Raw genomic sequence first — 27,918 nt, forward strand, 5'->3', positions numbered from 1 at the left:
TTTGTTTTGTTTTCTTGTTTTTTTATTTGTGCAGAACTAACTTATTTTTTAAAACAATTCAGAACAAATTAACAATCAAACAAACAAACAAACAAACATTTATGCTAATAATCAAGACTTAGACAAACTGTGAGTGTGGCAGATGGTTGGGGTGACCCGGGGCTGTGATATAGTTGACAGGGGGGTGAGAGGAAGAGGGACAGTAAGTGGTGTGGTGGAACCGGGAATGTGGGGCAGCACCAGGAGTCCAGGGAGTGAGGTAGTGGTATGTTGTGGAGAGCACAGGCATGTAGGGGTCATAGGTAGAGTGAAGTGCCGGTTGGCCACACTGTTCCTGCACCACAGGATAGAACACCGTGCCAGGGACCACTGTAGGAGGATTTTCCATACCCAGAGGTGCACCTGAAGAGAGGAGGGCAGGGGTGTGAGTGTACATTGTGGAAAAAATGAAAGTTGAAAGTGTAATAATTTGTTTTAAAGATGAGAAGAGACATGCTGACCATTGCTGGGCATGTCTCCTTGTGGGTGCGGGCACATGCGGACAGAATCAGGGTAGGCCTGGGGGACTGTGTGGTCAGCGGGAGGAGCTGTGCTCTGGTAAGACTGGAATTGAGCATCTGCAGCTTGATGTGGATATACCTGCTGCAAGTGCACCATAGAGTGCCAGTAACTCTGCTGATACCACTGGAACACAAATTTCATGGTCAAATTTAAAATAAAAGAAAAAAACATATGTAACATGTCAATTTAAATTTAACTTATTTAAATAAAAAAAAAACTAAAAATAGTGTATTCACTGACAAATGATTTGTGAAAAAAAAAAAACAAATCTCAATGCAACAATTCAATTTAAGTTTATTAATTTATATAGCGCTTTTACAATGTACAGTTTGAGTTTACAGTGAACATAGACTGAGAAATGGATGAAAAATCATCTAGCAAGTGGATGACTAGCTTCCTGTATATTCAAATGCATAGTTTACAAAAAGGCTTAATTCAAGAGGACAATGACACCCTCAAGACACTACCATCAAGACAATATGATTAGGTTAAGTCTTATTCTGAATGCTACAGCAATGTGGTTACACAAGCACAGACTGAATGTGCTTTACTAGCCAGTCTGTTATTAAGATCTGTCTCCACTTAAAATGGGAAACTGTGACTGTTAAAAGGAGAATCAGACAATCAACTGTTGAGCAGCTTTCTGTATATATTAAATCATAAAATTGGGCAAATGTTTTGCTTGTAAAGCTTAAACTGCGTAAAACAATTAACATCCTTAATTCCAAAATAAATAAACACTGTAATCAAAAGGGGATTTGATGTGACACCATGTCAAACACCATTGAAATCAAAATTAATTTGGTCAGTGAAAACATTGGCAATCTTTTTTTTGTAGTTTTGTTAAGGTTAAAAAGAACAAACAACCATGTATTATTGCTATCTACCAAGTTCAGTTGTCACTGTTCAGTGTAAATGTAAATTTAAACTGCTATTTTTAAAGAAATACATATTTTAGTAAATTTAAGAAATCATGAATGTCATGCCTAAATTTTTAAACTAATGCTTTTGTTTCACAAATGCATTTTAAGTGAAAATGTATAGCACATTATAGTACATTATACCTGAACACCCAAATTATAGTAGTACTGGAGCACTTTACAATCTGAGGAAAAAAAAAAGAAGAAAAGAAACATAACGTAAAAGGTAAAACACAATTGCCAGAAAAAAAAAATAAAGAAGATTGGTGTTCCCACTTACCTCTTGGAAGGTCGCTGCCATTGGGGTCATAAGAGTAGGGTGGAGGAGGTGCCATGGCAACTGGCTCTCCCAACTCATTCACAAACCATGGCACTGCTTAAAATTTGTATGTATATATTTATATATATTTAAATTGTAGCGGCATATATATGGATAAATAATGGATAAAACATGTAGGAAGACTGTCTTAATTACTCTGTACAATAATAATTAGATGCAAATACCAATGACAAAAAAAAATACCCATATAAACGGTTTACCTGGCCTGCCAGGTGGCAGCTGTCCTGGTGTTAGGATGTTGTTGGGCTGTAAGGAGTTTGGCGGGGTCTGGGAGCTCCCAGTGGATGAAGAAGAAGAGTTTGAAGTGAAGATGGCAGCCGGGGCGGAGTTGATTGGTTGAGAAGAGGAGAGGACAGATGACTTCACAACCACCTGAAATGAATGACTTACACAAGTCTCATCTGAACATGGCCTAAATTAACTAATTTATGAAAACCTAAAGCATACCTGTTGTGAGTAACTGTAGGTAGCGACACCCTCTTGTGGCGACCCCGCACGAGAACTCCCTTCTTGAATGGTCTGCAAGAAAAATATCATTCTATATAATATAATTCATGCCAATTAATGTTTTTTTAATGTTAATGTTTTACACGGAATAACTTGCCATGAAATGTAATTTGGATATTTCAAGTTAACAACAGCTGAAACAGACTCATCCGGGTTCTTTGAATCATCTTGACAGTCACATTCATATAATACGTATATGTTCCGCCAATGTTTCTGACTGTTTGGTGCCATCTTGTGACCAAATAGTGACTTTAGTTTACCAGCTTTGCATTTAATTAAATAATTAAACTATTAAGGCTCAGAACAATGGGTCTCATTCATTAGTAACTGCATACATTTTAAATTTTTACTTGCAAGTGAACTCTAAAACTTTCCATCTAAATTCAAAACTTGAATTTACTCTTCTGCGATGACCACCTATGTGATGTAGATGTTATGATCTTCTAAATGACCACACATGCACAATATTAGTAATTTGCATAATACACACCATTTAAGGACTGTCCACAAAGTGGCACTTGTTAAGAGAAAATAAGACACATTATGAATTAAGAGGCGACTTAAGACAAAAAAACAAGATACAAGAACTTTAAAGGGCAAGGAAGGTCTGATGTTGGATATGGAACAAACTTTCAGTTCTGAAAACACAATATGCAACAGGCTGCATTTTTGCTGACTTTACAAAATTCCATTCAAAAGAGCAGAGTACTGTGTGATTTCTGAAGCTAGGCAACCTCTGTATCAATGCTCATGATGCTAAAGCAATATTAATCTACCTGCACCGTTACTGTAGGTGCACTAAGTCAAAACATTTGGTGTGATTTAATGACTGCTCAGTCCCCATCGCTCTCAGGAAATATCTTTATGCTATCTAAAAATGCAGTGTCAGTTGCAATGCCACCAAACACGAGGAGACCCAATAAATAACCATGTACATAAAGATAGAGCAGGTGGTCGCTGTGTGGACAAACCAATTAATAAAATCTAATTACCACACACACACACACACACACACACACACACACACACACACACACACACACAGTACCGCTTTTTTTATGGTTCTAAGTGTGCCAGTTTAGATTCAGTTCAACACACAGTTCAGATGTTTTTATTATAATGCGTTCAAAAGTGTTATGTTGGGGGGTACACAGCTCACTGTTATAGGGGCGTGTTGCTTCACATGAAAACCTTTTTCGGTTTCCCGCCAAACGTAACAAGGGAGCGGAGCCAAGAGCTCTCACGCTCTGTGTTTGGAACAGATAGGCAGACAGAGAGAAGCTAAGCTGGGATACATGTACGACTCGGACACAGACCAAGCAGAGAGTACAAAATCATGCGTCTATGTATAGTTTTACAGCCAACTGTGTGCTAATTTCAAGTGCCGAGCTTGTACACAGAGACTAATAACCACGCTTCTGGTGTGCGACCTGCAGGCAAGTTTGTGGTCTTACTTCCAATGGAGAGAAGCGCACATGAGGCAACTTACTTGCACTTTTCCAGCTGCACCTAAGATCACAGAGAGCTTCTGTGTACGCGAGAAATGCAAACGGCTGAAGTTTAAAGAAGACGCAATGAAAAGTACACGCTTGCAAATCTACCAAAAGGTTCAAACAATAATTCTGATTAGAGCGATAATGTGGATAATATTGATCTTGTGTTGAGCCTAATGAGCTTTACATCTAAAAATATACCAAGGATGTTCGTTTAGTGATATCGCTTTGACTCACACGCTGAAAATGGCGGATGTGATATGGGGACGCGCCTGTCAATCAATATTGGTGGTCGGGGGGACCGCACTCCTACGTCAAGTTGCGATCACTCTGAAAACCGATCCAATTGGTCCACTGTTTTTGTTGTTAAATTGAAAAAAAAAATAATAAAATAAAAAAAAAAATAATAATAATAATGTGTGTGTTTATATCACCCCCATATGACGGTCTATACACTATACTTACACACATGTCTATCTAAACAGCTTGAAAATTAGATTTTTCACCATACTGTAGGTACCCTTTAATACCACAGGGGGAGGATCAGTGATTGTTTGGGCTTCAATATCATGGCATTCCCTTGGCCCAACACTTGTGCTAGATGGCCGCAGCCAAGGACCACCAAACCATTCTGGAGGACCATGTGCACTCAATGGTTCTAACACTGTACACAAGGCAGTGTCTTTTATCTGGATGATAATGCACACAAAGCAAGACTGGTGACAGAGTGCTTTATTGAACATGAAAGGAAGTTGAACATCAACCACGCCCTGCACAGGTCACCAGATCTACTGTAAATATCATTGAGCAAGAAGCAGCTTATTCAGCAAGAATAATGGCTCGAAATGCCTCTGGCCACTGTCCAGTACTTGTATCTGACATTGCCAGAACAAATTGACACTGCGCTGGTAGCTAAAGAAGACCCTGCACCATACTAATGAAATATTGGTGTCCAAAACTAGGTGTTTCCAACCCCATTAATTATATGTGGGGTTTATATGCATTAAGGCACTGGACAAACATGACTATTTTGTACATTTGGTACAAGTTGCTTTTGAATATTTTTGTACCTTTATAATAAATGTTAGTACAAACATGTTGATAAATCATGATTTATTCCTGAAAACAGCCCTTTTAACATTTATATACGTACATGAGCACGTTTAGGGAATGAGACCAAATATTTTTTCTAATTGATGTTATTTATGGCAAGTAGCCATATAAAAAGTACATTCAGGCAGTTGTTTTTCCTGAAAAAAGCTTATCAGTCTAACAACAGCCTCAGTGGTTAACGCCATTTTGTTGAATAGAGCATACACCAACCTACAATACATTAGGAAAGTATTCATATCGCTTTTTCCACATATTTTTGTGTTACAGCCTTATTCCAAAATAGATTAAATTTATTTATTTTCTCAAAGTTCTACACACAATATACCATGATAATGTAAAAAAAAAAAAAAGAAATCCTAAAAAAAAAAAAAACCCTTTTATCAATTACAGCCTCAAGTCTTTTTGAATATGATGCCACAAGCTTGCCACACCTTTCATTCCTCTTTGCAGTACCTCTCAAGCTCTATCAGGTTAGATGGGAAGCAACGGTGTACAGCCATTTTCAGATCTCTTCAGAAATGTTCAGTAGGATTTAGTTCTGGGCTCTGGCTATGCCACTTAAGGACATTCACCAGGTTGTTGCGAAGCCACTCTATTGATATTTTGGCTGCTGCTAAAAAACATCCTCACAGCATGATGCTGCCACAACCATGCCTCAGTGTAGGGATGGTATTAGCCTGATAATAAGGGGTGCCTGGTTGTCTCCAAATGTATCACCTGGCATTCACTCCAAAGAGTTCAATTTTAGTCTCTATTTAGTTTCTTATGGTCAGAGCCCTTAGATGCCTTTTGGCAAATTCCAGGCAGGGAGTGGCTTCCATCTGGCCAATCTACCATACAGGCCTGATTGCTGCACAGATGGTTGTCCTTCTGTAAGGTTTTCCTTTCTTCACAGAAGAATGCTGGAGCTCAGACAGAGTGACCGCCAGATTATTGATCACCTCCCTTCTGTAACCTTCCCCAGCAATCCTGTCTTGGAGGTCTAGAGGCAATTCCTTTGCCCTCATGCTTTATTTTTGCTTTGACATGCACTGTCAACCCTTGGACATTATATAGACAGGTGTATGCCTTTTCAAATCATGTCCAATCAACTCAATTTAACACAGGTGAATTCCAATTAAGCTGCTGAAACATCTCAAGAATGATCAGTGGAAACAGCATGTACCAGAGCTCAATTTAGAGCTTTATGGTAAAGGTGGTTAATACTTATGTACATGTGATTTTTCAGGTTTTTTATTAAGTTTGCAACAATTTCAAAAAAATAATTTTTCATAATGTCATAATGGGGTATTGTGTGTAGAATTGAGGAAATAAATTAATTTAATTCATTTTGGTAGATTCAGTACCAGATTTGCTGTAACAAAAAATTTGGTAAAAGTGAAGCACTATGAATACTGTTTTTGGATGCACTATATATATATATATATATATATATATATATATATATATATATATATATATATATATATATATATATATATATATATATATATATATATAGTTTAATTTGGTTTCCATCTATATCAGCTTTGCCTTCAATTTAACAAAACCAAAAACTAAAACTCAGAATAAGGCATCCTTTGCTTGTGGCAAGTATCCCTCTGCTTCAGGCTGAAGATAAGCATGTTGGGCTTTATTACGCAAAAAATTAAAATCAAATCTAAGGAGGACAATGTTCAATTAATGTTCAATATATAAAATAAATAATTTTTGTTTTTTAAAAATCAGTACCAGGTTGGTGGTAGATTCTGCTGCTGCTGCATACACTGATGGACTCTGATAACCTGCTTCTGCAATACAGAAAAAACAAATGTTAGTTTCAGTACACACAAAATACCACAAGTGCACAACACTAACATTTGTGGCATTAATGAACTAACCTGCGGCAGAGTAGATGTACTCCTCAGAGTATTCACCTAGACAGAACAATTATTGATTAAAAATTTATCAAATGCATATGGGCTGACATTATACAGTGTTATTTGAAAGTGTGCAAAGTCTAAAAATGTCAAAGTTTCAAGTGTAAACAAAAATAAATTGAGGTACACAACAATGTACACAATAATACGGAGACCCAGAAGGGACGTGATGGTGAGGAAAAAAAAAAACTGGAAAAAAAAAAAAAAAAAAAAAACTTGGCAGAAGGAAAAAACAGTGATAGGAAAACATTTATTTATTTTTTTTTAAGTTTTTGTGTTCCTCCCAAAGATGTATTGCGTTTTTCCACAAACACGTCCTGTTCACTTCATACGTGTAAACCCTCCAGTCGATCATCTCCCTGCACTAAGCATCGCCCTTTAACCTCTGAATCAGCGAATGCATGTATAAGCGCTGACTGACAGATGCGCTCCGTATGATAAATTGATCCCAGATCAGCTTCTACGCACCATTTAAAGAGGAACTAAAGTGCAGGACACTTTAGGATACGGGTGTTTGTTTAAACAGACAAATACACCTAATAATATGTAAACATGCATGTCCTGTGTGTTTTATTTTGAACAACTAATTTTCTCTTAAATGAGCATAAACACTTAAAGTAATGGAATGCTTTCATTATAGATCTTTGCATTCTTAAAGTGACACCTCTGTTATCAAACAAAGCAAAAGGAGAGATTCATTTGCTGCTTTAATAACAGAAGTGCTCTTGATAACAAAGGTGTCACTTTAAATGGTGTACAAAAGCTGATCTGGAATCAGTTTATCATGCGATGTCAGTCAGCGCTTGTACATGTATTTGCTGCTTCAGAGGTTGCATTCGAATGGCGATGATCGACGCACAGCTTAAATGGAAAGAAAGTGAATGCAGACATTTTTATATTAATTTTAGCGAGCTTTCAATATTAAAAATATGAGAAATATGAGAAAATAATGATATGATGATAGTGGGATAGAATGGTAAAATACGGGAAAATACTGGCAAAAACAGGAGGGTTGACATGTATAAAGTGAACAGGAAGTGTGTGTGGAAAAACAGTTTTGCGAGGGAATGTAAAATATCTTTGCATTCCCTCACGAAACATCGTTGTAAAAACGCAATCTTTGCAAGAAAACCCAAAAATGTTAAAAAAGTATATATTTTCCTATTACTGTTTATTTTTTCTCCCACCCAGTTATTTTCCCCCACCAGCGCATCCCGGGTCTCCATACAATTACATATTTTAAATAGTATTAATACCATACATATGATAATATGTATACACTGTTTAAATCAGTGTATCAACTTCGGTGGCCTTGAGGTCCAAGTATCAATCACATGAGATACAGGGAGCTATTTATATACATTTAAACATTTTTTATTTGTTTAAAGAAGGTTTTTGAAAGACAAGACGATGGTTTTCCAAGTACCTCCATTAAAGCTAATTTAAATTACCACACAGAGTTAAAGATACGGTTTTCATTATCCACTTTTCTTATTTTGGTTGCCAAAGTACAGTAAAACATAATGAAAGGTTTCATAAGGATTGGGCGGTGTTCACAGTAGTCTCATAAATTTATACATGTCTAATTTAAGTTATTTAAAAATCCATGAATACACTCATTTGTTTTGTTTTGACATTGCATATTTTCTAAAGCATTAAATGTATATAAAAATATATATTTAAAAAATTTGCATTCATATTGGTGTAACGGTACACTGGTGTCACAGGTCGGTATGTACCTCTGTTTTGGCTTCATGGTTTGGGTACAGAAATAATATCAAATCTCCAGTCCTTACCTTTTCTGGTCATTAACAGGCATAAGTGTTGTCACATTCAGCTACAAAGCTGAAGAACTTATTGTTATGCAAAAATACAAGTTAAACAATTAAAAATAAAACTTTATAATCAAGAAACTAATTAGGAATTTTATAGTTCAAACATTTATCTCAGCCCTCTCCTAAAACAATGAGAAAAAATTACTGTACGTATTAAACTTGAGATTCAGTAAGCTTCAAAACTGAAATCTATTGAAAATGCAGCACAGTGCCCATCCAGGAATCGGATCCAGCTGTGCAATATTATATGTTTGTAGACAACACTGATAATATCTTATTTATATTTCCATTGTTTACAGATATGCGGGAAAATTATACACTTAAGTCTTTAGCAGCACAGCAGGTTTAGAAGCCGTGTGAAGATAACAATTTAAACTTTCACCCACAGCAGCACTCATTTGTGACACGTACTGTCAGTTTCAGAGAAGTGGACCATTCAGAAAAACTCAGAGGCGGGACTAAAGTTGTGCGCTTGGTGTCATGACTATTTGCTACATGTAAACAAAGTATCCGTTTCAGAAAGGACGTTGAGTGAAAACTCAAAGTATTTTAATCCTGAAATGAGGGAAGCTCTGGGTTTTCATTTTTAAAATGGCAGGATAAGTCAAGCCTGTTTCTGAAAAGAGGTAACTTTAATTTAGAGTCAGTTACTGTGGTAGGTTTTATTCTCTAAACTCTCCTCCTCTCTTTTTAAAGGCGAAGCGGTATTTCTCGCCTTAGCTTTACGTTTCCACCCACCTATTTTAATGCTTATTTTGGTTATGCACATAAAAAACAATTGATGAAACGTCATGATGCACATACCTTTTGAAAATACGCATAATAAAACATGCGCATAACGGAGTAGGATAAACTTTTATTTAATAAGAAAAGATGTGCATAAACTACAATAAAAACACTTTTACTGAACAAATTCCAGTATGTGTATTAAAAAAAGGTTTGTTATAAGAGATGATGATGAAAATGTGTGTGAATATACAAACCAGCAGGCTGAGCACACTGCAGAACATTGAAAATACTGTTTTGGTCATTCTAAAACACCTTTACTGTTTCAGTATTAACGTATATTATTAATGACCTCCAGAGAGTTAAGAGCGTCTGTTCTCCACGTCTAATGGCTTCATATGCCCCCATGTGTTCAATGTGTGTCAACATTGTCTTCTAAGGAACGAGTACATTTACTAAAAAAAGAAAAGAATCACACAGCTTCTTCTACCGCAGTAAATTCTGTTTTTAGTGTTGATATTTGGCACCAGTTAATCAGAAAGGGTCGATTTTGTTCTCTTTGATTCGTTGGATGGAAACGCTGCTTTATTCGCACATCTTTTATGCATTATTCCAGTTTTGCACATAAATTTAATTAATATTTTTGCATAGAAACAGCTATTGCCTACATTTCAGTCACACAAATAACAAAGTCATGTATGATACTGGGTTGTCCTTTTTAAATAAATTATTCTTAAATTCACTGTCCTTTGACATGTACTGTAACTAGATTAATGGAATTATTATTCGTTCTAAAAACAATATTTTTTTTAGTTCTGCTTACAATCTAAATGTCTTAACCTCTTTCACTTGATCAATAAAAAAGGCAGACACACAAGTGCACTTTTAAATCTACTAAAACTGATCAACGTGTAAAAGTTAACATATTTATAATTTATAAACGTCACAGATAATATTACTTATTTTATTATACATGATATTTAAATACTTTAAATGTAAAATTCCGCATTAATTTGAGCTGCTGTTTTCCCACGCTAACCGTCTGTTTCACTGATGCAGTGGTGTTGCTTTTCAAAATATATGGTCATATTTGCTATATCTTTGCATGAGCACATTAAGTTCAGCTGGAGACAGAAATGCTGATCTATTTTTTTTACAGATGTTGCCATGGTCACTCGTAATATCTGTGCTCTATTGATAATGCCTTTTCACAGTCGCAGTGTGCGCACAACTCTGAGTTGGTCTGCTCAAAGTTGATTGACAACTCAGATCAGCTATTCCAAAACCGAAAACTCAGAGTTTAAGTTTAAACTGAGTTAGTTAAACCTCCTTACTGAAACAGGGCCCAGGAAACTAGCTGAATCACTGGCGAGCGCTACCGTGTCACGTTTTCTAAGAGAAAATGCATTCTTTGTGAATGTTTTCTGTATTCATCATGAGGGCACGTAAACAGAATTATGACGGTTCGTGAAACAGCTCTATTGCTTCACTTTATGCAGCAACAGCTGATCAGTCTCCGCAGCAGCAGGCCACATTTTAAAGAGCAACGGGCCGGATGTGACATGCCTGTTGAGAACCTTGAATTTAAATGCACTTATCCACTGTTTACGTATATCTTACATTTATGTGTTTGTTTTCTTTGTTTTATAAGTTTGTTAACCCACTTAACAGTAAATAACTTTATTCTGCTAATTGGTGGTTAAGGATAATCATTTAATTGTCTGAAGGTTCTGGCCTCACCTTGATCACCACCAGCACTCCTCTCATCAGGGTCCTCCTCTGATGATGTCATGGCCTGTTTGCCTGAGGGAGGAATCGGACTGGGAACTCTTGGCACCCAGTAAGCAGTGGCCCCTGGAACCATCGGGCTAGAGACTGCCTGTCCCTTCAGGCATAGAAAGATGGACAAGAACAGTGTTCTTAGCATCAAAACAAAGCCATACACAATAACTACAATGATACCAATTACAGCTTTAAAAGGAGTCATGAACTACTGTTAAATATTCTCTGTGGTGCACATATAATGAATTTTGTTTTTACATCAAAGTAATAACGTGGAAGCAATAGATATTTCCTTTGCTGTTTTTGAGCCTCATCATCACAACTGTCTGTTTGAATGGATATGGCCAATTGTAGACTCCCCACAGATGATGCCAAATGCAATGACGGCTCGGTCAATATAATGGCTCATCAGTACATAAGTAAATTTTTATATGCAGGGTCGCCACAAGAGGTGTGCTATCAGTTTTCAAAGATTTGTTGTGAAGATATGATAGTAAAGATGGTTGTGAAGTTTTCTCTTTTCAACCAATCATCACTGCCCAGCTGCAATCTAAGGCCCTATTTACACTAATGCGTTTTAGTTTTAAAATGCATAAGTTTTGCTACGGTTACGCTATCAGTCCACACTACGCTGGAGTTTGAGCGCCGAAAACAGCGTTTTGGAAATGCTAAAGAGGCCGTTTTCATTCTAAAACGCTGCTGCTCTGTCTCAGTGTGGGGGAAAACTGAGACAGGGCTGCCAACATTCACCTTTCTGATTGGGGCTTTTCCTCAATATTAAGTAGGCTACACACAGTTAAGTTCTGCATCCTCTCCTTGTAAGTTCAGACTTCGCAAGTTTGATATGGATAACAGGCTCCCGAGGACATGCCAGGTAAATCTTCAAATAGAACAGTGTACTTTATAACCTCATTGACATCATCCTGGCAACATTGTTTCACTTTCTTAACAATAAAATAAAAACATGATAAGGATCAGCTATTTTCATTTTGATATTAACAACAGACAGCAGAAATGTTGAGGCGTTGTACTGCAACTATGACCATCATCTTCACTGTATGCATGTTTGTAACAAAATAGAGCCTAACATTACTGCCTTTAATTTTCATTGAAAATACAAATATACCCTCTCTTTTGCTGAATATCAGTTTTAATGATCAACAATGGCCATTATAAAAGTATAACGTACAATAAGTTTATACATTATAAGAAATAAAGGCAAGCAATCAGTCAATATGCAGAATGTATGTGGTTAGATTAATTATTAACTTGTCTTTGCGCTCAGCAAAAACACGTTACCTAAGAACAAGTAATAGATTCAAAAGACCAAGGTCGGGGAATATGTCATTAGATATAGAACACAAGATGAATACAACATCACGTTTAACAAATATAATGAGATTAGATCCAGTGGGAGATCCTTGATGAACACAGCTCTCATCTGGCTAGATAGGCTGCAGTGCATGGCAGAGTGTGTGTGGTCATGTGATGTGCGTTTTTAGTGGTTTGGTGGAGACGCAAGCTTTTCAGAAACGCTAGTGTGGACATGGAACGTTTTTATTCTAAAACATCGTTTTAAAGCTAAAATGCACTGGTGTAAACTGGGCCTAAATAAAGGATGTTTATGCACTCTTGCATGTCAAAAGAGTAAGAGGATTCTGGTTTCTCAGTTAATAGCCCTTTAAATAGTTGTTCATACTCTTAAAAAAAGTGAAATACACACAACTGTAACAATACAGGTGTAACAACTGGCAGTCAATATAATCACAGTGTACACTAACAGAAAACTAATTATTATTGTGCATGTATGTGGATGCCAATATACTGATTGTTAAGCGAGTCTGAAGGGGTCTTAACACTGTTCTAGAAGCAGAACTGTTGTCTCACCGATATTGGTGAGAAGGCACCCTCATCAGTCTCTTCAAGCTCATAGAAGGTTATGCTTCCCTCCATGTCTTGGGTCTCCTCTCCTGGCTCAGGAACACAGCTTAGACACTCTTTATTCAAAGTGTGCATCTGCCTTCGACTCCTACTATAGATACACAATTTTAACTGACTTTGCAAGCAACAGAATAAAAAAATAAATAAATAAAATCAATAAGGATGCACCAAATAGCCCACTAAATTGAAAATGCAAGCAGTTTTACACAAATAAAAATGATTAATTTTTTTTGGAATTTGGTACCTCCATGATGAAAATACAAAGGAAGTAAGACAAAGCTCGTTTACAGTGTCATATACAGTATGATTCCTACATTAATAGTAAGTTTAATAGGAGTTTTTTTATAGATATAATAAAAATAAAAAATGAGAAAAAAAATTGATTGTTGCAATCTCACTAGGAAACATCACTTTGAGTGTGCATAATAATTATCCTGTGTGCAATGTAACAGTCTTTTTTGTTCATATTGGCCTGATTTTCGCAGGGATGAGGCTTATGGAATTCCATTTCCATATATTGATTCAGGTTTGTTCTAGATTTTCGTTGTATGGAGCTTTGAAAATGTTTTCAACAAGGTTTATGGACTTCTGGCAGGTAAAACTAAAGAGTAATAACTTTATTCAAACCATTTTATAAGACGGTCATAGTTTACAACTCAGTTGTGAATCGATACCCAGTAAATCAATGTTACGGCATCACTCACAGGTCCATTTCTAATTAAGTAAATGTTGTCCTACCGAGACCTGAATGAGTAGTTATCAAAACTCTGGTAGCAGCGCTTGCTGGGACTAGGATAATAGGCCATGTCTGGTCCAATAAGATGGTGTCTGTTCAGGAATCGGGCCGAACTTCTGACAAATATAGACGTGGCAAAAGAGCCACAAAAAAAGAAATTCATACATTTTTCAGGACAGAATTTATGATAAACATGGTAGAAAATGCAATACTGAATAAAGGAATAGTAAAAGAAGTTTGACAAACCTGGGTGGTCCATACCCACGCGGCTGTCTAGGTGGAGGGTGGGGTCGGTAGTGTTCATAAATCAGACCGGGAGGAGGAGGAGCTGGACTGTGCACCCCTGGAGAACGGACAGGATGAATGTTTCCTGGCCCAGGCTGCAGACGAGGAGGCAAGCCAGGCTGAGGACGACTGAAAGACACTGCCATCAACATCTCCTTACCACGAGGCTTCTTGAAGAACCGTCGCCGTCCTCGAAGCTCTGGGTCTTTGAAGAAGAAAATGTTTATGACCCACAAATGTATACATCTGCATGCTTCATTGCTCTAAATTGTTACAAACGGTGCAAAACTTCACAGATTTCATAGTTTTTAATAACACAAATTTAGTTAATAAAAAATAAATAAATAAATAAAAAGCTATATCCAGCCCTTACACTTAATACAGTACACGCACAAAACAGAATTACTAAAGTTTAGTGTTGTGAAAAGTATCAAGTTCAGTAGTGAAATTTGCTAACAACTGAGCATGTTCATAAACAGCTGATTGGCCTGTGAAGGTCTGTGATTGGTGATCAGCTGGTTTGCCTATGAACTGACATAAAAGCAATTCGCTGATGGATTGACTGATCCTTAAAACTCTCCAGTGTCCCTATATCCATGTTTGCAGTTGGTGAACAACAATAAATGACCTTCATGGCCAATCACAGTCATTTCTGTTAAGCATGTGAACACAATGGCCAATCAGCAGTGTTTAAGTACTCGCTCAATGGCACTCAAACGTTAGTGAGAAACGGAGGATTTTAAAAAAAGTTTAAATTGGTACAGATTGATAGCTCAGTGTGACTCCCTTTTCCTCTTCAAAACTGCCATTTTTTTAGTGTACTGGAAACATTCCTCAAAGATTTAAGTCAATATTGACATAATGGAATAATACATTTGCTGCACATTTGTCCATAATAGGCATCTCACTTCACAATATCCCAAAATGCTCTACTAGTTTGAGATCTGATGATTCTGCAGATGGGTACACCGGTGACAAATTGACAGACATGGTTCACACCAGTATTCAGTAAGCTTAAGTTTTTAAAGTATGCTCACAACCACATTATACCACCAGCCTCAACAGGTTATAGAATTTGACAATTTGATTACGATATGACGTTCGTTTTCTCTTATTAGTTGAGCTGTTTGCACGTGAGCTACGTTCTACCTGCTGTCGCATGTGAGTTTAAATTGCAGCAACAGTAATGTTAGCAGACCAAGATGAGTGGAGCTGAAATAGAGGATGGCCCATCCTCTCAAAATCAGACGTCTGGCAACATTTCGGTTGTACAGTCATTGCTTTAGACTCGTCCGCTTTTTGACACGCATACTGGGTCAAACATCCTAAGTTATAAAGTCTTCACAGTGATTTACATACTTTGCACAGCGACAGGGACACCTTCTGATGGTGTTGAAAGAGTCACATACTGTATTTATAAGGTACAATTCACCCTAAAATATCATTCTGTCTTCATTTAATGTTCCCGCCGCAAAATCACACATGACGTGAGGTGACCGTGAGCTTTTACTACAGAGGGCGGACTATGATCGACGCACGCGTGTGGCAAGCCGTTTTAGCATTTAAACCTTTGTTCTGACTATGCATAAATATATTTAGAGATATCTCTAATTATATTTTGACTAGTCATAATTATAATTCGACTAGCCAGAATGACAATTAGAGATATCTGCAATTACAATTGTACTAGTACGAAATCAGATTGGAGATATCTGCAAATATATGACTAGTCATATTCCTCCATTGACTTCCATTGAAAAATATTTGCAGATATCTCTAAATGAGTTTTGACTAGTCACAATTGTAATTAGAGATATCTCTAAATGAATTTAATTAAATATGAATTAAATACCTGGAAATGTGCACACACAAAAAACGCAAGTGACCAAGCAAAGACTTAAGCTCTTACTGTTAAATTCAATTGAATAGAAAGCTTATTTTATTTGCACCTTTACTTAAATTGTTCCTTAATTTTGTCTCTGTCATTTCAATAATATTTTTAAGAAGTTTTTAAATTGTTTTATTTTCCAGAGACAGGCCTGTTTAATTTATTTTCTTAAAAAGGTTCAGTTTAACAAGCTGAAACAAAAGAAATACATAAAAAATAGTTTACTTGGTAAAATTTGCATTTCAGTTTAATTTTCAATTTTTATTCCAAATATCGTGATACATATCGAATCGTGAACATTATATTGTGATACACATCGTATCGTGAGCTGAGTGTATCGTTCCACCCCTATATCTTTTTTTGTTGCAGTTTCCTGTCAACACTAGAGATTGCTACTTGTGTAAATCTCACTATATCAGCAGTTGCTGAAACACTCTAGCCAGTATGGCACTAACAGCTCGTGCTCAGTTTCAACCTTAATGAATCATCTCTTGACTATGTCAACATGCGTAAATGGATTGAAATTCAGTCATGATTAGAGCTGAAGATCTTTGCCCGAACCTGACAGGACCCGGCGGGACCTGATGGGATCGGGTTTAATTTCTATGATTTTAGACAAGGTCGGGTCAGGCGGGGCTTGGCTTGTGCAGTTAATGAATAGTCGTGTGATGCAATTCGATTAATGTAGCAATCTTAAAATCCATCCCTGCAATGGATCAATCAGGTCAGCCTCAGGTTCAAAAACAATGGTCATTCTAGCCGCCAAGGTATTTTCGCGGTCACTCATACACTGCATATGACGGTAGAGCCCTAAACAGCAATGTATGTACAAGCAAGCTGACAGGGAAGATGACAAAGTTGAATAATGTCAGGCTATAAATGGGTTCGGGCTTTATAAAGCTGACAATCAAAATGTACCTGTCGAGCTCAGGCAATGTCAATCAATGTGTAAGAAGGACAGTGCTTACGGTGTGTGTGTCAAACATTTTGGTGAAATACATTTATTTTGGTTGGTTATATATTTGAAAGAAAATGTTGACAAGGCTTAATTTAAACGGCACAAGATGCCGTCTGCAAATGAGGGAAAAATCCCTCACAGCAGTCGTTTCCCATCCCATAGATTGTATTTTTTAAAATATCAGTCCAGGAGGTGGGGCTGATCGATAGCAGCATAAGTTTAAATATGTTAAAAGCAAGTAAATTAGATTAAAACTATCATTTTAAAGCTGTCCAAATGTGACTCTTAATACACATTAGCTGCCAGCCGAAAGTTCGAAGCATCCTCCTCACGCATACACAAAAATATTTATGGGTAATAGTTGTGTTCTTAAAAAAAAAAAGGTCTATAAAGCAGAATGTTATTCTGACTAAGATAGAACAGAATGGAAACTGAAAAAGTAGGGTGGTTCTTGAAATCATTGCCTTTCTCATTAACTATGGTTACCTACAAAAGAAACATGTCCTGTCAATAATTGCTTTGCTCAAAAAAATAAATAAATAAAAAAATGGATTCGCAGACAAGGATGTTGCTGTTAGTAGAAGCACCAAAATCAAACCAGTTCTCATGAATTTGATGAAGAGAAGTTAATTTGTTGGTAATTAGTCTTCAGGGTAGAACAAGAAAGTCCAGAATGTGGCAGGACCATCTCAAAAGAGTATTCAGGTGCAGGACTAGGACACCACGAGTGCATAGTTTGTTCAAGATGAGCAGCAGGATGGTGAGCGCATCTCCACATATAGTGAAACTAAATCCTTTGGAGGATGGTCTGCTGCAAAGATGGACAACAATGAATCCATGTCTTACCAGAAAAAAACACAGACTGAAATTCTAAAAAATAATAAATAATAAATAAAATTCTTCGTAGCTGACTTAAATGATCTAAGATGATTTGACAGATCCTGGATCTTTTAATCTTTATAACTGATCTCTAGCTCATTTGGTTCTTTAAACAAGTTTGTGAATCAGATTAAAACATCTGGATGAACTGATCTGAGATCGCTGCATATGTTATGAAGGACAGATCTATCAATCCACGAAATCATGATTTGCTGATGGCACAGCAGGGTAATGACATCTACTAATTAATATTCAATTATCCATGCGAGCTAAATTACATAAAATTCATAGTAAACGGTTTGTTAAATATGATGCGCAATAACTTTACACCTTGTTGTGGTCTGCATGCTTGGCCTTTTCATGTGTCAAGAGCAATTTATTTAGTTTTACAGTTAGAGCGGATTTTCCTTATTATAGTAGCCGGGTTTTTTTAATCGGTGTAAAGAATAACAAAATGTTTACAAAACATTTTGATATTGGTAAAGGCGTCTGCAACTTTTGTGAAGCATCAAATCACTCATGTTAACTGTCAAAACATGTTTATGACTGCATAAATGTATTATTGGTTTTGAAAAGTCACATATTGTGCATTTCTATTATCATACATAAATTGTACTAAAGCGATCTAAAAAGTTAATATCAAAAAGTTATTTCTTTGCACCACCAGGTGGCAGTCTTTGTACTTTCATTTCGGGGGTGCAGATTGCATAAGTTTTATTATATATAGTTAAAAATATCGACTATTTTCCCAATGTTATTCAGTATAACTACTATTGTAAGAAAAGATCAAAAGTCTGTACATACTTTCAATATTTTCTTTGCTTGAACTGACCTGATCTATTCCTGTCTATATGAAATGAGCCTGCACCCGGCCAGGTTTGAGCTACCAGAACTGTTGCTATAACAACAACTCTCGAATCAGTTTTGAAGAACGAAACGATCCTGGATTGTGTCAAATCATCAATTACCAAATCCAGCTAACTGAGTAATCCACCTACGAAAAACAAACCCTAGGACTGGCATAAAGTATTATTACAAATCCCATTTTCTGACTGTTTGACTTAGTATCTGGAGGACACAAAACAATGGTACCATCATTTCTGTGTAATGTCAAGAGTGAAGTACCATTAATGTGTTAGATTGCTCCTCAGCCAAGAGAGTGGGCTCATTCACAATTTTGCATACGAATACATAATTGGTACTAATACAGAGGAAACTATTCCTAACAAAAAACATTCTCAGTCATTCTACATGAGCTCCATCATTTCTTTGAGTGCAGAGAACCTTCCACAAGAACAACCAATCTAGGCAGATCTCTACAGTATCTCAGAGTGGCCAAACTCCGTGAGATCCTGCATAAAATGCACCTAAAGAACTCGCAGACCATGAGAAACAAAATTCTCTGGTCTCATAAAACAAAAAAAAAAGAACTCTTGGCCTGAATACAAAGCATAATGTTAGGAGGAAACCAGGCACTGCTCATCACAAGACCAATATCATCTCAACAGTGAAGCCTGGATGTGCAGCATCAGCTGTTAGGATGCTTTTCAGTGGCACGAACTGAGTCAAGATTAAAAGAGAGATAGATACATAAATTTACAGAAATATTCTTGATAAAAACCAGTTCCAGAGTGCTCTAGACCTCAGACGGGTGATGGCTCATCTTTCAACAGGGTTGAAGGCTTGAGGTTATAATTTTTCAGAAGTCACTTCAACAAATGCACATTTTAATAAATTTGCAAAGATATCATTTTTGTTGTCAATATGGGGTATTGTTTAAAAAAAAAAAAGTAGAATAAATGTTGAAAAATAAGCAACGCAGTGGTGCAGTAGGTAGTGCTGTCGCCTCACATCAAGAAGTTGGCGTTTCTGTGTGGAGTTTGCATGTTCTCCCTGTGTTCGCGTGGGTTTCCTCCGGGTGCTCCTGTTTCCTCCAGTCCAAAGACATGCGATACAGCCCAATTGGGTAAGCTAAATTGTCCATAGTGTATGAATGTGAGTGGGTGTGTATGGATGTTTCCCAGGGATAAGTTGCAGCAGGAAGGGCATCCAGTGCATTAAATGGGTGCTTGATAGGTTGGCGGTTCATTCCGCTGTGAAAAATGAATGAATGTTGAAAAATTTCTGTAACCTTTATAAAAAAAAAATAATAATAATAAAAAACAATGAATATCTGGATGCATTGTAACTTTATGCAAGGCTTAGTCCCTTTATTAATCTGGGGTTGCCACAGCGAAAAGAACCACCAACCTATCCAGCATATGTTTTACGCAGTGTATGCCCTTCCAGCTGCAACCCATTTTTGGGTTACATCCATACACACTCATACACTACAGACAATTTAGCCTACCCAATTCACCTGTACCACATGTCTTTGGACTGTGAGGGAAACCGGGGCACCCGGAGGAAGCCCACGTGAATGGCTATATTCACAAACTGTTGCCACACAACTGTATTAACACCTCTAATAAAGGTGATTTTTGCATAATGGGTCCCCCTAATTATGAACAGTTTTCCCTTTCCTTGCCTTGACAGTTTATATCACAATCACTATTGTTGTGGTTATTTTTATAATAATATGCATTTTATTTACAAATCACTGTTTATGAAGTGCATATTATGTACAATCACTACATCAGTTTTGTATTTTTTTAGGTTCTGCACATAGTATAGAATTAATGAAATACTCACTAAATTGCACTGACAAAAGATTAAGGACTGTACCCATATCTTAATATGAATCGAGATAAAAATATACAGACCTAGTTCTCCAGGGTACTGCTCTGCATGGCTGTAGGAGTTTCCCTTTCTGCTTGGTGTTATGTTCCAGGCTGGGACAGGATTCACTGGCTTCAGATTGGTCAAAGAAACAAGGTGCCTTGCAGAATCATACAGGACATTTAAATACTCAATATTATTTACGACATTTAAGAGAGCTTGTTCGCCAATAAGAAAAATGGAGAAGCCTACTTTTCTCCAAGCTCCTCAATAAACACAGTCACCGCAGTGGAATGAGTCCCAACTTCTTGAATGAAGGCATTGTAGTACTTTCCTTTTGGATCCAAGCGGACCTGGCAAAAGTGAACAACACTATGACAGAGTCTGTAGTGTAATCAATTGTCTGGTATGGGACTACTTATTGAAATAACAAAAAAAAAATGTTTATAGTATCAAAGCATAACAAAAGAGGAACGGTAGTTTAAATGTAAGATGGTGTTGAGTTAAACATGACAAAACATTTTGTCCCACCTGACATTTATCTCCTAAAAAGTACTGTCTGCCAGCAAACACCATGTAATCGGTCTTCTGTAGCTCTATAAAGGATTATAACACAGGATCATCAACTGGTTTGCAACAATCAACTGTTGTGCACAATTTAGATGACTCCACGTTTAATTTGCAAAATGTTTTATTAAAGAATATTTGGAGAGGAATTTTAAAACACTAAAATGTACCATAGCATATTTAACAAATACAATTCTTAGATATAAGGTAATGTAATGTATTTTTGTGCCATGTCAGCCTCAGCAACCAAGGCTATCTTCATGGCAGGAATCTTTCAACAATAAATATACAACTTAAAAATCAACAAACAAAATAAAACAAATTAAATAAGATTTTTTTTTGTGTTAATACATGATAAAATATCTAAAATATTTTCTGGTTTCACTGTCAAAAATGTCCTTAAAAGATTTCATTTCATAAAAAGTCCTTATGGAATCAGTAAAAGCAGGACAGTCCAGTAAAATTTGTTTTATTGTCTTAGATATAAGGTAGTCATACGCCAGACGAAAAGCTCATTGTTCCAGTCAAGAAAGCACATCAAAACAATGAAAAAAAATAGATATGCAAAAGTTCACTTCAAGAAAGTATAAAGTAGCATTAATGAGACTGAAGTCAGACATTAAGAGAACATGCAAAGAGAAAGTGAAAAGTGTAATTTATTATTAGCTCCCTATATAAAGCCAATAGTATCTGGATGCAGCCTTTAGGATGCAAGCTGAGGTCTCTCAGAAATGCAGTGTCAGACACAATGCACTTAATGGAGCTAGTGTCCACTGTGACAGGTAGGGTTGGATGTGGGCTTAGGCAAGCACATTCAAAAGCAGTGCATGCAGCTCAGATTGCATCTGCACCGAGTCTGCAGCCAGACACCTCTCTATGAAGAGAAGCTACATTTTGCAAAAAGATTCAAAACAAAAGAACGCTTTCAGTCAAAGGGCAAGATATTTACACATATATTAACAGTTTGAGAACATATTTAATTTGAAAATCATGTGAGCAACTCGGCAAGCTTGTGCATTTGAGTTGTGTGAATTCATTCAAAAAATTAAAAGACAATTATAAAGTCTGCATGTCTTTAAAGAATTATGCCACCAAGGCTGCATCTTTTTGTTTCACTGAGCAAAACCAAAACAAATATTTTTTTGTTTATCTCTTTTAAAAACTATGGCAGGAGTGTCCAAACTCCTGAAAAGCAACTGTCCTACAGACTTTGGGGCTGTTTACACCTGGTCATTTCATGCCTTTTCACGACTAAATGAGTATCCAAACAAATAAAAAAATATTATATATATATATATATATATATATATATATATATATATATATATATATATATATATATATATATATATATATATATATATATATATAATTTATAGTTTAGGAGGTTTAGTATTTTGTTTTAGTTACATTACATTTTTGCCTTTTACAATAAAAATAAAATTATAAATTAATATCCAACTAACACTAACAAGACACATCACAAACCCGTTGTAGCCCATCTCTGTCAACGCAGATCAAAAATATAAAAATAAAAAACAGTGTTGCACTCATTTGGTATGGCACAAAGTTTTGTTTTTAAGAGAGCAAGTTACACAAATTAATGTAATCCCTTCACAGTTGTGAATTACCAAGTCAGTTTTGTTTGCTTTTGCTGATGTCTCCTGTTGAAGCATGAAGTGACCAGGTGAAAACTAGCCCTTTAACCCCAGCTTGAATCAACATACCTGTCAGTAGGTTTCTGGTAGGGCCAGTACGAACTTAAATAGCTGGTTTGCCTGTGTTTAATTAGAATAGTAGCTGAGATAAGCAACTTGTATCCAAAAATCGCCCCTATACCCTGAAAGAGCACTGCTTGAGTGAGCAGCCATTTCTAGTGGGGTTCACAGTGAAATCACAGTTGATGGTACGAGGTGCACTGACTCATCTACAATGCACAGCAATGACAAGAATAAAGACAGCTAGAGAAGAGTTTGCACGGCAAATAAATTTACAGGTCTGAAAAACAAGACAGCATCTAAAAGTTTTAAAAAAATTAAAATAAAAAAATTGTTACATTTGTATACATGACAGGAATCAAACATCTTTGTTTCATTACTAATAGAAAGTCTGTAACGGTCAGCACAACTAGCCATTTTAAATGCAGCCTCATTCACAAAATTCTTCCTGTGCACTAAAATGTTCATGCCCTGAAAAGTCCCACAATGCACAGTGAAAATAGTTCAGAAGAGCAAAATATGAATTATGAAGTTAGTTCGGCAAGAGCATCAGGCTGTGTGTGCAGTTTAAAAAATCAAGTAATATATATTTTTAAATATCTGAGCACTTCCTTTTCCCAATGCTATCTGTAATTTTATTGCGTCTCCCCCATCGCCCCAAGCATACCACTCTGATACTGCTTGTGCATTTTTGTTTATGCAGATTAGTTACAACTGAAACCCTATCACATTGTTATCGTTATCATGACAAAACAATTAAATCAAAACCAAACAAGACACCCCTGGGCTTGAGCCCCGTCAATCCCAATAGTAAATCCAGCTTTATCCATTTATGATCAGTGTGCTAATTTTGTACAACTAAACAACTTCCAGAAAAATAACATTATGTCACAAAGCTCAAATTATCTCATTGCAAGGAGTTCAATATACTAAAATGTCCTCCCCATAAACCGGATCACACTTTTGCAATGTGGTATTTGCACAATAACTGTGACTGTATAACTGTGCGATGTCAATAGGAACCCAAATCTCAGAGGAATGTTTATAGCACTTTGTTTAACCTATGCTTTAAAAAAAAAAATAAGGCATTTAAAAATGACAAAACAGTTACTGTGGTTAAAAAGTAAACAGACCTTTGCGGCTATCTTGCCACACGTCAAACTCCACGTTGCGGTACAGCTCTGGCTCTAAGGCCTTCAGTACCTTGTATGGGAGAGCTAGTTTCCCAGACCCTTCTGTGACCTGGGGTAAAGAGGAGAATATTAAAAATGATCAACTTTAGCATCTTAAGCTCTTAATAAAGTATGTTTTTAGCCACCTTTTGGTCCTCAGCTCCAACTCTAGGTCTGTCATCGAAGCGGCAATGTCCCCTCGACTCCCAATCCTCTCTGAAAAAGTCACTCAAAGTGCAAAGAACTTAAAGTTATGAAATACAATACTTTTAATTGTGTTTTTCTTAAATTGTACAATACTCAGAAATTGTCAATTGGACAGTCTCAATGTTAACCTATATTACTTGTATAGGTGTTAAGAGTACATTTCCAATGTGAAGTCATTTTGGAAAACATTCTTCTAACAATGTGCTTTCCGACAATGTGAAAGAACATCATGATCATTAGTCTGCCATACAAAAGTTAAAGTGCAGTAGCTATGCAAACACTAAAACTGCAATGGGTTCTATGCACAGCGAGAATTTTAAAGCTAATGATAAAGTTCCGGTGAAAGCTTAAATGTGACCATTTTCAATTTTACAAGGTTGTTTTACAGTATTGATGTTGCAATTTGATTACAATACATTCAGTTAAGTAGACTTAAGCATTCATTTAGTTGTTTAAGTGTAAAACGAGATAAAAGACTGTTGTAACCACTAGCACTGTCAGTAGCAACAGGCTAATGTAGAAATTCTGTTGAAAATACTGGGGTATAATAAACAGTCATATTTTAAAGAAGTGGTGGGGGAAATTGACTTAGTGCAGTGCTTCTTGTCCGATTTGAAACCCACTTCACATCATATATCTAACAGGCAGTGAAGATCACTGATATTCAAAGCAATCAGCTCTTAAATGTGACATTTTTATAATAGAGAAACAGTTTACCAGAAGCCCTTGAGCTGCATGGCTGAAAATTCAAATCTGTGTGCATTAAGCGCATTAAAGTTTTTACACCAGCTATTCTAACATGTGATTAATGGTTTGGTTTCTCTCAAATGGGACAAAATTGAAGAGACTTAGTCACAAGACGGATGTCAAAAAGTCCATTTTAGCCCTTCTCAAACTCAATTTTGACCAAACATATTACTATTGTGGTTTGTTCATGGACAGCAGCAGTGTTGGAGAAGATACTTTTCACTACCCGTAAATTTAACTACAAGCTACTAATACAGTAGCTGCTCTTTTGAAAAAAAAAAAAAAAAAAAAAACCAATCGCCGTTCACAGTTTCGTGGTCTGTAATATTTAAAGATGCAATTATTTTGATACAATAGATTTATATTTTTATAAGCAATTATTTTGGTTTTAAAAAATGTAATTTCTTTACAAAGTATTATATTCCATGTAATATAAATCATACAAGTTGTATAGGCTACTTCTGAAAATGTTTTGATCAAAAAAAAAAAAATTTTATAATATTAGGCAAATTGTCTAAGCTGCTGTTTTCTGTAAAATGAATGGTAAGTGAATAGGTACTGGAGCAGTCACAGTAAAATTGAAAATGAAAACTGAATAGTGCTAAAAAGACAAGTAAATGAGGGAAGACCTCTGAGAACGATCTTCTGGGGTATCATAACTTGCGTCTTCGCTGCACATAGAATGGCTGTTTCGGTATCGTCGTCCCCCTCCTTTGAATCCCTCCAGTGCTGCCTGTATTTCATCCTCCTCAACTCCCAGAACACGAGTGTACAACAGTTCATACAGCAAGGCTGAAAGAAATGAAAATACTAGTACTAAAATGTATCAATCAAATATAAAAAAATCAATAGCAAAATCTTTCTAGTTAGGAACTATTCAGAAAGTGATCACACAAGAGATATTATAACTGAGATATGATGAACTGCTAACTTACCCTGACATACTGCAGCATCTACTGGATAGCTCTTTGGGTAAACAATGTCATAGTGGCCATTGTTTGAGCAACACAGTAAAATCTGTTGGATTTAATGAATAATGATGAATGTAAAACCATACATAAGTTTAAAACAATAACGCATGCTATAGACAATTACCAGTAATCAAGTAATGTATAAGCAATAAATAGATAAATAAAATGCATGCGTGGCAGAACAGTAGCTCAGTGGTTAGCATAATCGCCTCACAGCAGGAAGGTCACTGGTTCGAGTCCCGGCAGGGTTAGTTGGCATTTCTGTGTAGTTTACATTTTCTCCCAGTGTTTGCGAGGGTTTTCTTCGGGTGCTCCGGATCCCCCACAGTCCAAAGACATGTGGTATAGGTGAATTGAATAAACTGTTTTGGCCATAGTGTATGTGTGTGAATGAGAGTGTATGGATGTTTCCCAGTGCTAGGATGCAGCTGAAAGGGCATTCGCTGTGTAAAACATATGCTGGCGGTTCATTCCGCTGTGGCGGATAAAGGTACTAAGCCGAAGGAAAATGAATGAATAAATAAATAAAATGTTAAAGCTTTGGCCACATTGTGTTATATTTGAAAAAGCATGCCAATAAAGCTGAATTGAATTGAAAGACCATGAGACCCCTAAAGAGTAATTTCAGTGACACTGAAACTGTAGTTTCAGCTTTTAGCCAGAATAGTGGGAATAAATGCAAAACTCTGAACGAAAACAGAGGGCGTTTTATAATTGCTTACCTTAGGCAAATTGTCTTCCTCTGCAATCTCAGTTGGTGGCTTACCTGGATACCTGTAAATGACAAAGCACCGCCTGCGCCGAAAACCAACCACATGAGAATGTGGACCCAAAATAACATTCTTTTAATGCAATTACATTTTAAATTTACATTTAAATAGCTCAGATGTATTGCAAAAAATAAAGCAAAAGTTAGAGAAGATAAAAAATTTACTTGTAGAATAAACTATTTTAGCAAAATGTGGGGAAGAGATGTAAACCATACCTGTACAGTAAAGACAGTGCCTTTATTATCACTTGACCTACGGTTTCCTATGAAATTTGAGATATTACACCACAGTAAGACCTTAACACTTAAGCCTTAAACACCTTTCGTAGAATTTACAAAAAATATTGTTTTAAAAACTGACTGTTTACATCTTTGATCATTGGCTTTTATTCTGGTTGTAATAAACATTTTAACCATTTACCAACAATAAGACATACTGTTAACATTTAAGTGAAAACAACAAGAAAATTCCCTGAATACAAACCTTGGGATCTTCCAAGCGTTCTAAATACTTCTCAAAAGATCCTTCAACAAACTGAAAAACACGGTAATACCACAGGGTTATGAGCGTTTACATACAGTTAAAAGTTTGTGCAGTCTCTAAAAAAAAATCAGTTTGAATGTACTTACAGGTTCAAAGTTGCATCTGTTCGCCCTTATGAAGTTGACACACTCCTTTCGTATTCTTTGATGGTAATTCTGAGAGTAATAAAGCTTAAAACAAATTTAAACGCCAGTTCAGTAGCACGGTCAAAACGATACAGGTGGTTCATTAAGATTGTCGTAAGTTACACGTTTCGTCAAACTCACAAAATTTGTCATACACCATTGTCAAGAAACTTCGGAATATGACACAACAATTTCGAGATTTGGTCACATTTTGAGGAATATTTATTTTCAAATTACCTGCTCAGAAACAGCTCGAAAAAGACAAGACGCATCTCTCGCCATCATTTTTCGGTATAGTCCAATGCTGGCCAGGTACTCGTCCATGCTTACAAAATACTTCTTCAAGGCTTTTTGCATCCTCAAGAAATGATAAATAAAAAACAACGCATATACAGAGCTTCACGGCTTTCCGTCTAAAAGCGAAAAAAACTGTGAAGGTCGAAAGTTTCCTTTCGGGCTTGAAAATGCAACAGGTGCAACAAATGACCTCTGATTGT

The 27,918-nt window shown here is 36.3% G+C and overlaps 1 protein-coding gene across 50 annotated transcripts; it reads right to left on the reverse strand.

The window, feature by feature from the left end:
• Positions 1-27,918, reverse strand: alg13 (ALG13 UDP-N-acetylglucosaminyltransferase subunit). 50 transcript variants are annotated; one of them, XM_073934730.1, is made up of 25 exons: positions 27,659-27,918; positions 27,383-27,466; positions 27,237-27,287; positions 26,969-27,015; positions 26,706-26,778; positions 25,948-26,029; positions 25,642-25,804; positions 24,205-24,274; positions 24,020-24,128; positions 21,133-21,197; positions 20,854-20,954; positions 20,646-20,761; positions 14,319-14,363; positions 14,120-14,216; positions 13,876-13,986; positions 13,084-13,225; positions 11,155-11,299; positions 6,815-6,850; positions 6,666-6,724; positions 2,269-2,340; positions 2,022-2,088; positions 1,762-1,854; positions 1,626-1,666; positions 501-684; positions 1-402 (listed from the first exon to the last, which is right to left on the reverse strand). In XM_073934730.1, exons 1-25 carry the CDS (start codon positions 27,776-27,778, stop codon positions 119-121), a joined length of 2,457 nt encoding a protein of 818 aa, XP_073790831.1. In that variant the 5' UTR covers positions 27,779-27,918; the 3' UTR covers positions 1-118.

This window comes from Danio rerio, chromosome 21 (genome assembly GCF_049306965.1).
Source record: "Danio rerio strain Tuebingen ecotype United States chromosome 21, GRCz12tu, whole genome shotgun sequence".
In the NCBI taxonomy this organism is placed as follows: Eukaryota; Metazoa; Chordata; class Actinopteri; order Cypriniformes; family Danionidae; genus Danio; species Danio rerio.